The 17,116-nt window shown below is 43.0% G+C and overlaps 1 protein-coding gene across 2 annotated transcripts in view; it reads right to left on the bottom strand.

The window, feature by feature from the left end:
• The window catches only part of LOC139771392 (uncharacterized), a 282,189-nt gene that overhangs the window by 251,509 nt on the left and 13,564 nt on the right, over positions 1 to 17,116 (bottom strand). Inside the window, exons 1-2 of one of the 2 annotated variants that reach the window (XM_071704252.1) lie at positions 14,828 to 16,468; positions 4,322 to 5,221 (exon numbers count right to left, since the gene is read on the bottom strand). In XM_071704252.1, the coding sequence (XP_071560353.1) occupies positions 4,322 to 5,221; positions 14,828 to 14,866 (939 nt within the window). In that variant the 5' untranslated portion in view covers positions 14,867 to 16,468. Of the gene's footprint in view, positions 1 to 4,321; positions 5,222 to 14,827; positions 16,469 to 17,116 lie in introns of those variants that run through there. The other variant, XM_071704165.1, reaches the window with a different exon arrangement.

Raw genomic sequence — 17,116 nt, 5'->3', positions numbered from 1 at the left:
ATCACTGCGGATATTTTTGCGATTGTTGCGAATTATGCAAAACCGGAAAACGTTAGCCGAAAGTAACTTTCGATATCACTTTTCATTTTTACAAGTCAGGTTTTCACGATAGGAGAGTTTATCAGGATGCTCCAAAAATGCCAAATTATCTTTTTCAATCACGAATTGATAAACGAACAAGTTAGAATAAAGTCGATTTTCATATAAGTAATAAATACTTATTCGGAAACCCCATTGACATTAAAATTAAATATCTCATAAATAAAAAGATAATTGATTAATTTAATTTGCAAGACAACAATTTGAGTGATCTTTAAATTTCCTATAATAATTGCATATTACAAAATTTACAAAAAAATTATCTCGTTCGTCAACCCACGAAGCTACATCATTCCAAAAAATATACTACTTAAAAATAATCTATAAAATAATCCACATTATCTTTACTTATTTTTCGTATGTTATGTAGTTTTGATAGATTTGCTATATAATATATAATACCCGAAGAACAACGGGATCTTCCCTTTCTAACTTTTAAAGCCTATCACATATGAATGCAAGCGCGTGCGTTCGCAATCGGTTTTCCTGACTTACGACCGTACATATTGACGAAGAGCACAGCCGTGAAGAGTATAGTGATTGTCGGCGGCGGCGGCGGCGGCAGCATAAAACCGTCATTACCGCCAATTACAATAAATCCCGCGCTGTATTCTCCGCTTATCGTTTTCCATGCGTCTACGTTCAAGGTGCGGTTTAATCTATAATCCGATGTGAAGGTAATGGGGGGCATAGATATACGGGGTGTTCCAAACGTGCTATATTGCATAGATTAATAGCATGCGTCAGACATCAAGAAAAATAACTTCTTTGATGCAAAGGCATAATTCCCAATTCCTTAAAAATCCTTGAAACTCAAAGAATACTATAACAATTAAATTTCAAGGGTGTTCAAGTAGCGATGAATTATAATAATTATTCTCCACTAGTTTGCTCATCAAGATATTTAATATAAAAAAAGTTGTAATAAAATCTCTTATCAAGTTTTAAAAAAATATTTTCATTCCCAGTACGCTTGGGGAGCCATCGACAAGATATACATCGCGAATGTCGAGACACTCCGTATAGATGTGAGTTTCAAAAGAGAGGCTCTCTCTCGTGAGAGAAACGGAACGAAAGAGGAAAAGAGGGAGCGAAGGGAGAGAGTAACGGAGTGAGGAATCGGCAAAAAGACGGAGGAAAGCGGGTGTGCGCGCCGCGGCGAGCACAACTGGTGCGGCGCGCGGGTAATCATTTTCCGCGGCTACACTTTCACGACTGATGATCGGGTAGCGTTTCAGCGGCGATCGGCCAGATTTACTCCACCCTGTAATGTACGTGTGCGTACGCGCGCCGCGTGCGTGCATACGTGCATGCATGCGTGCATGCGTACGCCGTCCGGCGCATTCGTGGACGCGACTCGCGCCCGAGCTAATGCGCGGATACCACTTGGTGCTCACTCGCGGAGCTCCGCTATACATCGCCTCGAGACTTCGCCGTCTAGAGACAAGTGGAATAAACTCGCACGCATCCATGGGACTTCCGCGAGGCGCGTCAGCTCGCCCGCTAATAAAACCGGGTCCCGCTATATGCAGATGATTACTGATTACTCTGAATTGTAGTCGGACGATCGATTTCGAACGTGCGGAATCGTGTGTGGAAATCTAACCGTTATTTATACAGTTACACGGAGTAAAATGAAAATTTTACAGTTTTTTCATTATTTTTAGTCAAAAGACTATATACGATAAGCTCGATTTCTCGAATATACAATTTGTCTTTTGGTATATAACGCATCTGTATATAAGAGTAAATCAAATATATCGTGCAGCATAAGGTATAAAGTTTAATTTTAATATGTAAGATATATTCTCTACCGTGAAGGAAATTCAATTCAAGGCTTATTCAAAGTTTATTCACCTCTACGGCTCTACACTAACTAGCTTTACATATATATGAGTCTATAAGCCTGACACATTTAACAAAGCCAAAGGATTAACGAACTTGGTGGCTACGAAGGGTATAGTATATAGGAAGAGTAAAACAGAGAACATTACTGGATCAGGCAATGTAAAAGGTAGATTAACCAGGGGTACTAGTTAGACTTGTTACGATTCTGCCTCCTGAAAGAAACTCCAGCAAAACGGCGTGGCCGCCGATGCACGACGCCCGCATTGGAGTGCACGTGGTGACTCTCCAGCGACCGCGCAACCACACAACCGTGGTCCAGATAGATCACGTCCGATATAATTAATGAGCACGACCCGCAATTCCCATACACACCTCCGGCTCGCCCGGTCCGCCCTAACAAGCACCTCGGCGAACCTAAGCTAACCCGTGCAACCGAGAAGTCGAACTGTTCCGTTCGCGGCGAGGAGGTATTATGTAGGTATCTGGGTGAGAGAGCCCGCGCTTCCCTACTCGCGATCTTTCCGATAAAAATTGGCGATTACGATTCGGCCGATCGTACCAGTCGCCAATTATACGAATGGCATGTTATCTTAAACGACGATATACCATCGAACCAGTAATCATGTCTATGATGTATATTAGATTTTTACAATGGGAAACATTGTACGCTTATACCTGCTTATATTTAGCATAATTTTTAAGTACAAATATTGTCAGATATGTCACTGATTAGACTTTTAAAATATTTAAGTATTTTTTCTTATTATTGTATACGAGTTGTGTTTTTTTTTTATTATACGCACATCATCTATATTTATGTACATTTATAGCATTTGAGAGAATTTCCCTAAAGCTCTTGATAAGAAACGCTTATTATAATATTATTTTTTTTATAAAACAGTGATATTATCTCAATACTAAAGAGATAAGCATAAAAAATCAATGAAATAAAGGACTAATCATTATTGTTTTCTTACTTTTATATCGTGAATATGGCAATTGTCTACAGAAAGAAAATGTGAATACTGAATAATCCAATATCTAATGTTCAAATACGTATTAATATGTTCTATTAAATTTTAGCAAAAATATTATAATAAGAATGTTAATGAATATAAATAAGTATTTTATACAGACTGCATTAATGCTGATTAGACAAGTGACTTCAGTTCCATGCGATGTGCATAAATGCGAATAAATCAAGTGGCGCGAGGGGCATGTCTCTGGACGAGGTCGTGCAGAGAAAGTTGAGATGCTTAAACTTTCAATCAGGATGTCATAAACGTTAGGCGAAATAACATTCCATATCAGATTTATTCACTGACAATGAGCCATATTTCCTCGCGCGAATTGTCACTGGCAAGATGCGATCAAAGGAGATGAATTCTCATCGATGCGCCCACACTAAATTCCACGGCGATCGATTGAATAAAACTGATATCATGCGACCGGACAATACGATCAATATTTATTGTTAACGATAGTTAAAAATCTAGATGCAGGAAAAGAAAGAATTTGATACAAGAAGATAAAGAAGAATAAAGAAAAAGCGACAAAACAAAAAAGAAAGAATTACAAACAGTATCCGAAATTAGCACGAAAGAGCTTATTGTTAAATGCAAAATATAATGCGAATAATGTGAAGCCATCTTTTAAAAAACATTTGCATGACGGTAAATGTCTCTCGCTAATAAATTTTGCTGTATTGCGGTTGCTTTATGATTATCATCAGCGTGAATATTTATAATAAATAAACGACAGAACTTTATAATTGCAAATCATATTAAATCTTCCCGATATTCGATGAGCCGTTCGATGACCGTAATCTTACGTGCCGTCACTAGCGGTGCCGTCAAAGAACGTATACATTAAAAGAAGCGTACAATGTCCATTTGAATACAAACCGCAACTATGGTTACCGCGCGCAAGGCAGTAAAGCGAATTGCAACACATACCGCGTATGGGCAAAGGAAGGCTTCCCCGTACGTAATTTATGTTCTTGCTCTTAATGCGCTACTAGCAATGATTAAAACGTAATTTCCACGGATAGGAAGAAATACGGCGTACTTGCGTTTTCCTTCGCTTTGATTTACGGCGCTTTATTTTTCTTCTTCGTCATGATTTATACCGACGATCGTTCTCTCGCGAAACACGACGTCCGATTCATTCCACACTTTATCGAATAAAATCTAAGCATATACACGTACCAACGGTTCTTTAGAAACTCAGCGTTATATTGTTTAAGTATGGAAATCGAACTTTTAGTTATATCGAAAACAGATTTCAAAATTAAAATTTTACTACTCTAAGATATTATTTTATATAAATCTTATTAATCGCCAACTCAAAATGCTGATGTTCAAATAACACTCACCCCGCAGCATGCAAGAACTGCAGGTAACTCTTCGTCTGCAAGCTCTTTCGACGCGTTTTCCTCTTCTTTCACAACGATGATTGTCAATTCCGTTGAGTTGATATCCGTCGCGTTCTCAGTTGCTTCTGGAACTTCCGCTATCAATGTGTCGCTCGAGTCGCACTTGTCCAGATTCGTGTCTTCCGTCGTCAACGTCTCGAGTGAGACCGCCGCGTCTTTTCTTTCTTCATCGCGGAAAGGCTCTGGTTCCTTTGTCGGGGTTTTCTCGTCCGAGACAGGATTCTGCTCCGGATTCGCGTCTCTGGCATCCTCGTACAAAGACGTCCTGCTTCTGCTAAGATCGGCCCGGCGATCCTCTTCCAATAGCCTGGTGAGAGCCTCGTGCGGAGTCTCCTCAAGGTTCTCGCCCCTCGAGGAATTCTCCTCGAGCGTTTCAGACGCGGGATCTTCGACGGGCTCCGCATCGCGGGCCGCCCCCTTGAGTCTCTCTTCGGAGAATTCCGTGTACTTCTCCGGAGGTTCGTCACGATCCTCCTGCTGACTCGCGCAGGTTGCAACGTCTTCCAAGTACCACGAAGTGCAGTTCTCCTGGCGTCTCTTCTCCGTGACGTTCTCATCACCTTTCGACAACGCGCCCTTGCACTTCTTCAGGTAGCTCTTCACTTTCTTGGTCTTACTCTTCCGGGTCTCTTGGCTGCGTGGCAAAGTATTGTCCACGTTATCGCTCGCATCTACGGATATTACTTCCGTAGGCGGTTTTAATTGCGTTTTCTCGGAATTCTGTGCGTCTTTCACTTTGGAATCGACCGTACTGTCAAAACAGACACACGAATCCTGTTGATCAGTAGCCAGGGTCCATGTCTCTTCTTTCTCCGGCGGCCGGCGATCTGCCGGTATCACCTATAACGAGAATAAATGTATGTTATTAATGTTCTCAGGGAATATTAACATAAAAACAATTAAATTCATATATGTTCGTTAAGTGCTCGCATTCTCCATTGTCGTCGTTACGTCTATCATCGTACCTCTAGATCGTAAATCCAGCGAATCGGTGGCGGAGATTTTCCCACAATACATTCACGTTTCGCGATTGATTAATTTACATAATCAACATTGAAAAAATGTCGATTGTGCACGATAAGAATTGCGTCAGCAATTGAAGGCAAACTGAACGATATAGCCGATCACTCGATCGCTTTCATAATAATCTGTTAGATCGGTTGGGCATTATAGTACGGCTAGGTACAACTGTATCGGCAGCAATCGTTCGACTAGCTGCAACGCGACGTAAAACAATAGACTTATAATAAATATCGACGAGAAATGACGACGACAACGACAGGGACAGTGTCGCTGTTAGCTAATATCAACCCTAAGCGACGCATAACGATGACATTTTACGCCGCGGCTACGCGAAGCGTGCGCCCATAATACCACCGGGAATACAACTTCCTCCCGTAATATCTCCGATTTCATAATGCGCTAGCCCCTTGGTTTCCTGCTCTCTGAAATACGGCGATGCGCCGCTCCCGAGGACGTGAGTCATCGCGCGCGCGAAACGTAAATATAAAATGCTCCAGCTACCTCCCCTACTCGCATTGGTAAGGTATGCGATAACCAGAAGATGGGATCGAATCCCTTGCAGGTATAACAAAAAAAGAAGAAAAGAACAGTCAAGGCTTAATGCGCAGTTGTAAATATTTGTAACGATTGTATCGTGTTAAAAAATATATATATTAATAATAAACGTTTCAATGTATTTTGAATCCTTTTCTTAATAACTCAAACAAGATGCGTAAAATTGTTTAAAAATACTCATTCGCTCAAAAATCATTAGTTATTAACAATACGAGTACAAAGTAATTAATAAATGAATTTCTGAGCAATCTTCTTACAGCTTTCATTTCTGTTGCAAACTGTTTTCCAGAAGTGTTTGATTAACTATATTTTATATATGATTCAGCAGAACCTTGGCAATGACGGGATCATCTATTAATCTATTTCGCTAAATCTACGAAAGAGATGATCACGTCACTGTCAAGGTTCCGCGATCCCATCTTCAGACTTCCACGTAAGCGCGCGAAAGTTGCAGACGAATATCCGTTCCCGAGTAAATCTTGGTCTAGCCAGAGTTTACATGTTTTTGCGGCGGGCAAAAATAGCCGCGCGAGCGGATCGACATCGGCCGGAGCTGGTTTTATATCGTTCTCTACGAGAGGAGGGCCTGCGAGAGCCCGACTGGTAGATCGAATCTCTGCGATGATGCGATAGCAAGATGAGGCGTGGGAGCGGAGTCGGGCTAATCTTTCGAGCAGCGCGAGCAGCTCTCATTCGGAGCGCGTGTCTCCTCCGTCTGGCCGGCCGCTCTTGTGCCATCAAGAGGGAAAGTTTCCTCGAGTGCCCGGCCGTGTGCCTTTTCTCGCGCGTCGCGGCTGGAAAAGTGCGCCGCGCGAGGAATAAATCGAGAGCGTAATAGAACAGAGCGAAGCTGTTCATTGTGCCGCGTAAAACAGCCAAAATGACAAGCGACAGCCGGTTATACCTTCACTCCCTCCCCTTTCTCTCCTTTTCTCGGTGGTGGAGGCGCGATCGGAAGCATGTTTAGCGCTTTAATCAAATTATTAACCGACGGCGAACCGACGGTGCTTTCCCCTCCCTCGTAAATTTTACTCTCGTTTCCCGTGGCGCGACTGTTAGGTACTTTATTACAATGAGATCCAAACCTATTAGAGAAACTCGGAACAACCGGACGCTGACTGGCTAGATGGTTAAATGAGTCGATCGACGGCCCGTGCTAACTGCCTCGGCAACCAATAATAATTACTCTTTTCTCTATGCCCCTGCTATGTACATGCACATATGTCATGTACGCCATAACTCATTTTCTTTCTTGATATGTGAAATCGGCGCGTATTTCGCGTTGCGTCGTGCTCCACTGTCGGACTGAATTGCCATAACGGCTGAACTGCGGATAAGAGATGTGCATATGTAATTGTACGATACGTATATCGGGCATGGCTGTGTTTGCACGGAACTCGCTGAAGAAACGGTCGTTTGTAGCCTACGGTAGTCTCGGTAACGAGAAGTCGCCAATCGTCAATACACGAGCATATAAATGGCCGCGACAGCGAGCATGTACGATCTACTACGCAACGTCAACGAAAGATATGAACAGACGTGAACGTGGATAATTACGCAACGAGTACTCAAGCGCACAATGAAATATCATGTCATCGCGAGCATTACGAAATGCACTTCTGTGAGAAGCACTTAACCTGCGATTGGCTATGTTGCATCCGTCGCGACTGCGTGCAATTCATTAACGTGAAATCACGTGAAAAAAGTTTTCAAACAAAAGTTCGGAGAAGACAAAAAATCAGACGTCTGTGTCTGGTCGGTAGACTTTTTCAAACGTTTAACCGTCTAATGCACTCTAATGGATAATCCGTTGTATTTCTTTATTGTTGCAAAATTTATTGCGTTTTAGTTCATTCAATGTTACCTTCATCGTCACGCAATGATCTAAGATGCGCGAAACTAGAAGGCACATTCCATCGCAATATATGATATAGTCATCAATTATGAACCGCGATACGAGACCGAACGTGCTGCTACGAGGGAGAAGCGCGTAAAATAATAAATAATCTCTATTACACGCGCGTATGATAAATCAATGCCTATCTGGACTGACGTGCGATATGCGATTCCGGGTGCAGTCCACCGCGCGAATATATCCCCGAGCGATCCGGGACGCGCCTCTGCCAGGGAACGTCTTTGACACGGTGCGCCGAATCGCGAAGGCGCGCGATTAATCTTCGTATCCTCTCGCGAAGGTGTTCACGCGAGATATCGTCAACAATGTTAATTAGTCCGCGGGATAATTTATACCCCCGGCACTCCATCGCCGTCCAGGAGCGGTGCGGATTACTATAGGAAAGGGCTGAGGAGCGTTCCGAGGAGGACGCGGACGTAAATCACGGGCGAGATGCGACGTATATAGAGAAAACCTGGCTCTTCTCGTCTCGCTCGAGAGCATCGCCGGTTAAATATTGAATGAAGATCCCGTCCATGCGTGTATACGTGTAAGTAGATATGTGTATCTGTGTACACCGGACACGACCGCGGCGTGTTAGACTGTCTCGGCCTCCTGGACGGTGTTACCGGTCAACGAAGCGTACCACGGCGATAGCACCCACTTTATTACGGCGACCGTAAGCATGGACGACGTATTTATCGACCAGTGATTCGCACCACTTACTTACTATAACTAAGCTCTCACGATGAAAATTACGAGCCTAATATGGACCTATGAACGAACGTGTATGTGAAGATTGTGTGTGTCCATCGAAGTAACATGTTGATTATCTTTGATAAGAAGCAATTATTTATTATCTTTCGAAGCTTCATCTTCTCCACAACTTCCATTCGCTTAGAAAGTAATGGACCGCACGATCTTTGTTGAACGTTAAATTCACACTATACGCGACTTTTCTGTTTGGCAACTAGCCGTATGTTGATAAGAAGAGCCAACTGTATTATTTACGGTCCGACACCGTTTTCGCTGAATATAATAGCTGCAATGGGCCAATCGGTGCTGATCAGAAATTTCGCACAAAGATTAGTAACTTGCAAGTAACCGCGACCTGCTTTAGCTGCATTACTTGTTATGCCTTACTCTTAGGCTATTTTTGTCGCTATTATACGATGCCATTTACTGCAGCGTGGCGTGCAGTAAGAGAGACGTTGACAATTCTAAGTAACCCCTCTACTGGGCTGCCGCAGTCCCTAGCGTATTTCCGTAGGTATTATACATTTCTACCGTTGTTGACAGCGATTAATGTGTCAGATCGACGATGTACAAAATTCAGCATCATTCGTACATAACAAGGAAGAAGCAAAACTTAAGTTATCAAACAAATTAAATATATTTTTCCTGAATATTCTACCACAAAATATTAAATCTTTCTGAATAACTGTTAAATATAAATAAACATATGATAGAAAGTAATACAAAAACTTCAGTATCCTTTCTAATTTACTCCTATCGCACATTTTGTGTTGTGAATACGGCTCTACTTCAATTATACATTTTACAAAAGTAGCAATATTTTTTAATTTCTTATGTCATCACGTTTTATATATCACGTAAAAGTGATTTTAAAAAATACTTGTTTTTTTGTCAGATGCTATTAATAGCATTAAAGGAAATGGACTGTTACAGGGAGCACGTGCCTTGTGATTTAATTTAATATAATACGTGACCCAAAGACAAGGTCTACAAAACGTTATTATTTGAGGGAGAAAGAGTGTTTTGCTACGTGGTTGGAGTTCCCGTGGTTGCTGCGCGTCTGAGAGCAAGGGTGGAAGCTGTGGGGCGCACGCGAGGGTTTCGATCGATGAAAGCCCCACCCCAATGCAATCTGACGGGAAGCGGAGGCAATGTCGCTGATCCGCTTGCGCGCGGCTAGACGGATACTTGAAGCTGCGAACGGAAGACTGCGAGTTTTCAAATATCGACACACAGCCTAACTATACGTCCTATTGATATATATTATACTGATTTAATCATATATATTATGTAGAATTATAATAACACGTACAAAAAGATTATAGCGAAGTAAATGAGATGTTGGCAATATTTTTCAATGGACATATAACAATTACTAGCAATTCTATCCATTCCCGTTTATTTACGATATCGCCGTACTAATATCGCTAAAATAGAATATAGACAATAATGATTGCGAGCTCTATTATACGGACTTGAAACTTGTAAGTAATATTTTATCTTAATCTACGTCTACCCCAAGTCCAAGTACTGCTATTTGTACTCATAAATGCGAGCGTGGGCGTAGACCGTAAAAAATATATTGACAGTACCATTAGACTGGCATACCCACTTGGTTGCTCCATGTATTTACTGAGGCTCATAAAAACCAACAAATTCCATCGAAGCCCAGGAAGCTGAATAAAAATTAGGAGCGTTTACCTTCCTTGGTCTGAGAGTCGTTATACTCGCATAGTATCCTCCCGTGATGCCCGCGTGTCTCGTATATAATTGCGACGTCTCTAAAATTACCCCTTATATTGCTTTCGATCAACATATTCGCGCGCTACGAGACGCGTCGCAATTATTACTAACGGGTTAGCAATTCCGTTAACAGCGATATTAAAATGCCTTGAAAAATAAAATCTTTTATTTCGCAAATCAGCTTTAAACCGTGTTCTCGAATTCGCGCTACTTATTTATCTCCTATGCATAGGTCTTCACACATAAACTACACGAGTAATATGACGCTATCAAATCATATCGATTCACTAAAGTTTTGTTTAAAATGTTAATTTACGATAAATCTAAAATTCTAAAATCTAAATGCACAAAGTTAAACTTAAAGTTTGCTATTAATGATAATGGACGGAATTTAATTAATAAATTCTAATTTTGTTTTTTCTTGAACAATAGAAGAGTAAGCGTGGCTCATTTCAATTACAGGTTCAAACTTAAATAGCTAACTGCGGTTAAGATTATTGATTTCAAGCTACATCGACCGTCTTTTCGCCCTCACCTCAGTGCCGTGCAATGAACGGTTCCGTTGGCCTACTTTAAACGTCACGTCATAGCGTTTTTACAATCGCGATTGAAAACCGTTTCGCAATTTACACAATCAATAACAAAAAAATCAATTCCGTTCACGTTGGCGTACGGTGCGAATCGATGTCGTCGTCATAACAGCGCGCACCAACGTCTATTTCCATCAATTTCCGTCGCGCTACCTCGAAGCGCTATCGCGAAATTGCGATCTGGAATTTTCGCATGCGCATAGTTATCCCGACTTGACCGACGCGAATGAACGTAGGCCAAGGTGAGCGAGCCAATTCCAATTTGTGGTAGATCGCGGGCGTGATAAGTTTTCCATTATCTCGCGCGCCGAGATTTCGCGCGCGGGAATTGCCGCGGTCCTGACTGATGGTCGACTGTATCGGCGTTTCTCAAGTTTCACGTAAAAGGCCGACTTCATCTCGAACGCTATTCGAGTGCGCGACTCGAGTTTCTAGACTTCGGTCGCGATTTGAATATCGGAGCGTCATTAAACCGGATAACGAGAAACCTGCCCGCCGTCGCGGATACGAGCGAGGAGCGAGCCTTATTCGCATTGTATCGTTCAATTTGCGGATGCGCATAAACCTTCCCTGGGTTAATCGGCACAATGTAGAGAATCCAAGCTTATTTATCCCCCATGAATATCGTGAGTGAGTTAAACGAGCAAATGCATTTTATATGGAAATATTTAAAAACGCACAAAATCGTCACGCTTGTCGGCCTCGACGTAACGTTGACGACAGCGTGGGAAAGAGGCGAGAAAAGTCTAGGGATCGCGAAGCGCTCTTCCGCTCCTGCGACTCGCGAAAGAGACTTGTGGAGAGACGCGAGATCGATTTATTGCCTGTAGTAACACGGGCCGGCACTCCTCTGCAAAATGTCGTCGCTATATCCAAGCTTGCTCTCCCGTCTCCACTTTACGTGTCCTCGCTCGTATCCTTTTAACATTTTTTGGAACACACGTCATTACCTTGTCAATATGCGCGAGAAAGAGAAATAGTAAAAATACCATTCAGCCATATGTGATAATTATTTAATCAATATGGTGCACTAAATGCCAGATTGTCAGATAAATGCAATCGGAGATCGATTTGACGGGGACTATCGTTAATTACGTCTCTCAGTATAAGGATATTCGTCCACGCGGAAAATTGCTCCACTTATGAGATTGCGCGTACTTTTTATATCGATTGTCCGTTGGATTTGGTGAGCGTATTTTCCGAGCGATTGATACATGGGTGCGACTTTACGACGTTGCGTTAATAATCGCTCGACTTCTACAGCCGATGAACGCGATAACGCGCGTACCTAAATGTCGCGATTAGGATTTTCGCAGGAAAATCGCATATGCTAATAGAACCGGCGGCATTTCGCTGTTCGTTGTTACGTGATTTCGTCGCGGAGTCAATTACACGGTTAAATTAAAGTCGGCGAGCAAATCATCGTACACTTGACGCATTCAATGCAAATCGCCGGGCCGCGTTCGAGCCGCGGGACGTGTAGATAATCCATTAATGCACGTATGAATGTCACTTTGGATCGCGCATAACTCATCCGGGTTAAAGTCTCACCGCCGAGGGCGAAAGTCGGTATCGATGGCGATAAAACGCGTCGATAGCGCAAACGCGGCGACAGACAATCTGGCGACGCGAGGCGAGCGAGCATTATTATCCGTGTATGCCACGAAATGCCTCGATCGGGTATACGGTAATTACCGGAGACACGAGAAAAGTCCGCGGGGACAGAAAGCCGAGCGCACTGATGCCTGAAATTTAACGCCAACCGCGGTAACGCCTTCTTTCTGTTATGCAAATCCTGCACACGCTCAAGTCGCGCAGGTAAGACCGCCGTCGGACAAAAAACGTATCTCTACGTGCTAACACACCGAGTAAATACACTGAAAACCCGCTTAATCCGAAGGAAGCGAGATTAGATGATGACACGTGCAATGCAGTCGCCGTATTTCATTCGCGATCCTATCGATTATGTAATCCAGTGCGCTACTCAATTTCTAAACGATCATTAAATGAAAATTGTGTTGATATATCAGATATGTATCAAAAGAATAACTTCGATGACAAATCTAGATAATAATGAGAAAAGTCGACCAGTTAGAACCTGTGTTACCTGTGTAAAGTTGTGATACCCTGTTCCTCAATAAGTCTCGATATAATTAATAGAATTTTTATTCTGCTTTCTAATTTTTCTATAGCGAGTTTTAGAGTTCCTTCAAAAATTTCGATAAAAATTAAATATAATTAAATAATAAGGTACAAAATTTTCAGGAATCTGTCAGTGTTTTCAAAACTTTCTAAATAATTCCTCTAATGATAATTCTTAATATTATTCGAGGGAACTGTTCTTAGATGATTGATATGTGAACATTTTAATTATTATCATGGCATTAACAAAGTATATCAGATATGTTGATGCAACGTCATCGAGGGCGCTTTGAAGAGAACGTTTCGGGCGCGGAAATGACGGTGTGCATCTATCTAATTGTAAGTGCAGCGTAATTTCCTACGCGCGTCGCCCCGCCTCGTAACAAATAGACAGCTTTCCTAAAGCACTTTCTACGTCTCTATTATTCAACATATGATCCATCGGGAAGATCAGGGTTCATTTATCCTCCGTAGCTTATCGACTGTCGAACGAATTAAAATGTCAGCTAGCGGAAACAGTCGTTAATCTTCAATGTAATTTGGGGCGTCAAAATAACTCCGTTTATTTCCTTGCCATTTGTGTAACTTTAGGTAAGTTAAATACTAAATAGTATACCATATTACAGGAAGTTAACGGAATATCACGAGGTCAAGGATACCTAACTTCGCACGTGTCTGTTAAGAATGCGGGATTAGCAGACATTCGAGATACAATGGCCGTGCCTTCCGATTCAATGGGAATAAAAACGGCGGAAATGAAACTCCGAGTATCTGCGTGAGGCGCGCACAGCGGATTCTTAATAACTCTCAAAAAAGGCTATTCTCCATGTTTCCGGCCATCTCGCTCTCTCGGTGACTAATGGATCGTCATTATAGCAGCACTCAATGTCTCTATTATTCTCAACTATACATCAATCTGCATGCGAAAACGAGCAGCTCGCTGCTTACTATGCTGTTCCACCATACTAATCTTTCCGCGGGTCAATAAGTCGCTTTTTTCTTAAACAGTAATTTGTAATCGCGGGGTTACTTACATTCGTTATGTTTCGGAATTTGACTAATAACGCTTTTAACCCACAGGTACGCGAACAGTTGTTCCTCAACGTAATTACACGCAGTAGAAGAATGAGTAAACGTATACTGTGTTGCAATGAAATGTTCAATATACGTTTAAACAAAAAATAGTAAGTTTTAAATATGTTTTAAGATATGTAATAAGCTTATTTTTTGTTTCAATAAATTATAAATTATAAATTTTGTGAAGTATTTATACATATGTAATTGTGATTGGTGCAGAATATAATTTTTATATTATCTATGTATAAAAAATTTCTATATTAAATATAATTTTTAAAAATTAATTACATGTGTTTTCTATTGCAATATAAACCCACGTAAGATAAAGTAAAACTCTTACAACAGTCATCTCTCTCTCTCTCTCTCTCTCTTTCTCTCTCCAATATTTGTAATAGTTCTATTTCTATTTTTAAAAACTTCTAATAAAAAAGATAGAAAGTATACAAGATTATAAATTTGATTCCCATGTATCAGAATATGCTAAAAATTCTACTATGTTAAAAAATAATAAATGCAAATCGTTGCGTCCAAACTCATGCACCCTATACCTTGAAAATTACGTTGACACTTTGTGAAACGAATTGATAAATATAGCTATATCGCTCGACTCCCAAAGAACCGAAGGTTCGAAAAGAATCGCGAAAAATTCGGCCTAACAAACTGTACCTTCTTCCGGCGCAGTAACTTCCAATCGAAATGACTCATCCTGTTCAGCTCGTTAGCCTCTTCTTATTCTCTTTCCTCGCCGCCGATTCCGTTCCTTCGCCCTTTCTAACCGTCGCAAACGGATGAGAACGAGCCTCGCTTAACACTCCGGTCAATTTATTCCCACGGCATATGCATTCGCGACGCAACTAGGTTTCGGTCATACATCTCAGTGGAGCAAACGACGACGGCGACGGCGACGACGATGGCGACGACGACGACGACGTAGACGAAGGGCAGAACGACATGGCTCGGAGTTTGCATTCCCAGCACGGCATTCCAGCATCGTAGCGAAACGGCCGTTCTGAGATCCTCATTGTTCTCGGGACGCGCGCTCGAGGATACGTGTCCTTGGCGTGGACAGCGGCATCCGCCCACCTTCGAACGCATGCACCGAGATAGCTCAAAACCAACCGAGAGCGCGAGAATCCGCTCGAGAGCCCGTCAAGGTTCCAAACGGGATTTCACGTTCTGAGAGAGACGCCTCTGACAGATGGACGTTCGTGAGGAGCGGAGCACAGCAGGTTCGTATATCCAGGGCCGCCCCAGGGAAAAGAACCCCCGCCCTTCTTACGGAGAATCACAAAACACAGTCACGCCTGTTACGAGAACTACTACATTAACGATTTAACGATTGTCTTCGCGCTACGAGCGTATCCCTTAAGATCGCGTTGATCGCGAAGATTCCCGAGGTGTTTGACACGGAGCGGCTCAATAGAGGAGACGTCATCCTGTCGAGTAGCACTTTACATACGACACACAATATACACACGCGTACACACACACACACGCACACGTACACAAGCGCGCACAACGAAACCTGATTCTTCAACGGAACCCCCCCCCTTCCCCCGTCGCAAGATTACTTCGTAATTTTCAGGAAGATTTACACGGCACTTCGGGACGCCCGCGCCGGTGGTAATCCGGCGACGCCGAGAGAGCCGGGCTCCACCTCGCCGAGGAGGTATTCATGTCCGTGAAATCCGCATACTCGAGTTAACACAACCACCTTCCCGCGCGCAAGTCATTCAAACACTTCACTCTTTCACGACTACACCCGCCCACTTGGGCTCAAAAACGAGTCAACGCCTTGCTCCGAGACGTCGCGAAGATTTCGGACCCGCCGCGCTGCCATTCCTTTCCCGGCCACCCCGAGAGCGTAAAACTGAAAAACGGTACTGTCTACGCGATTCGGGCGAGTCCCTCTCGGAGCAACTCGATGAGTTCACCACCTGTAATCGCCTCTTGTCACTTGTGACGGAACGGAAAACTCTCGAATCGAGGACCGTTCTCTCTCTTCCCACGCGATTAAGAAACGATTTATCCGAATTCGGGCCTCATAACTGTTTTCATTCCTGCTAGTTTTCTACCCCTAATCCTACCTCAACGAAGGAACACTCTGGACGCGCACAAACACTCGCTCAGGTTCTATCGACTGACCCGATTCCGCGAGCGGCGCTGCTAAACGCGCACGTTTAAGCGACGCGTCCGACGCATCTCTCTCGCGATGCGCCAAGTGTATCGCTCGCGCGGAGCCACGCACGAACAGGCGAGAATGATGGTGATCGGCGCTGTGAACGACAAGGTTTGAGATGCATCTTAACGCGGAGGATGCAGGGCGGCGTACTGTCAAAATACCCGTCAGGCGATTCCGCGGACGAGAACGAGAACGCCGGGAAACACGGGCATGCGTGATAACGCTTCCCTCTCGCCGTCGTCGTCGTCGCCACCAACGTCGACACAGGGATAATCGAACTCCCCCGGCGTCGACTTCCTTCCCTGAATGAAAATAACGCGGCGTGCATGCAACGATCTAGCCGGACGAAGGCATTATATTCTCATTTTTCTCGTATGTCTCAACATACGGACGTGAAAATGGCGGACCACGGATGGATCGCTCCGGTTCAACGCGTTGATATAGTTATAGTGTTACCTAAGGCAACGAATGCAGCGCGAAAGAACAAAGAGTTTATGCGCAACAACATTGCAACATATGTATGCGGTAATAGTTAGAATAATTCATCTCGTCTCGAGATTATTGTACCGCATAGTAACACGGTAACAAATAATGCTTGTGCGATTTGAACGCGACGATTGACATCGGCATACGACAAAGCCGACGGAACTTTTGACCCACCATGGAGAGACGGCAGAGTCCTTAATACCGTGAATAAATTGCAAATGCACGGACAAGGACCCGGCCACCACATAGCACAACAAGTCGTGTTTCATTAGTCGAATCCTTCTTCG

This window comes from Temnothorax nylanderi, unplaced genomic scaffold (genome assembly GCF_030848795.1).
Source record: "Temnothorax nylanderi isolate EJ_2023f unplaced genomic scaffold, tnyl_v1.0 TNYL_tig0001_pilon, whole genome shotgun sequence".
Classification (NCBI taxonomy): Eukaryota; Metazoa; Arthropoda; class Insecta; order Hymenoptera; family Formicidae; genus Temnothorax; species Temnothorax nylanderi.
Note: the sequence above shows the minus strand (reverse complement) of the source record. Positions and strands in the feature narration are given on the sequence as shown.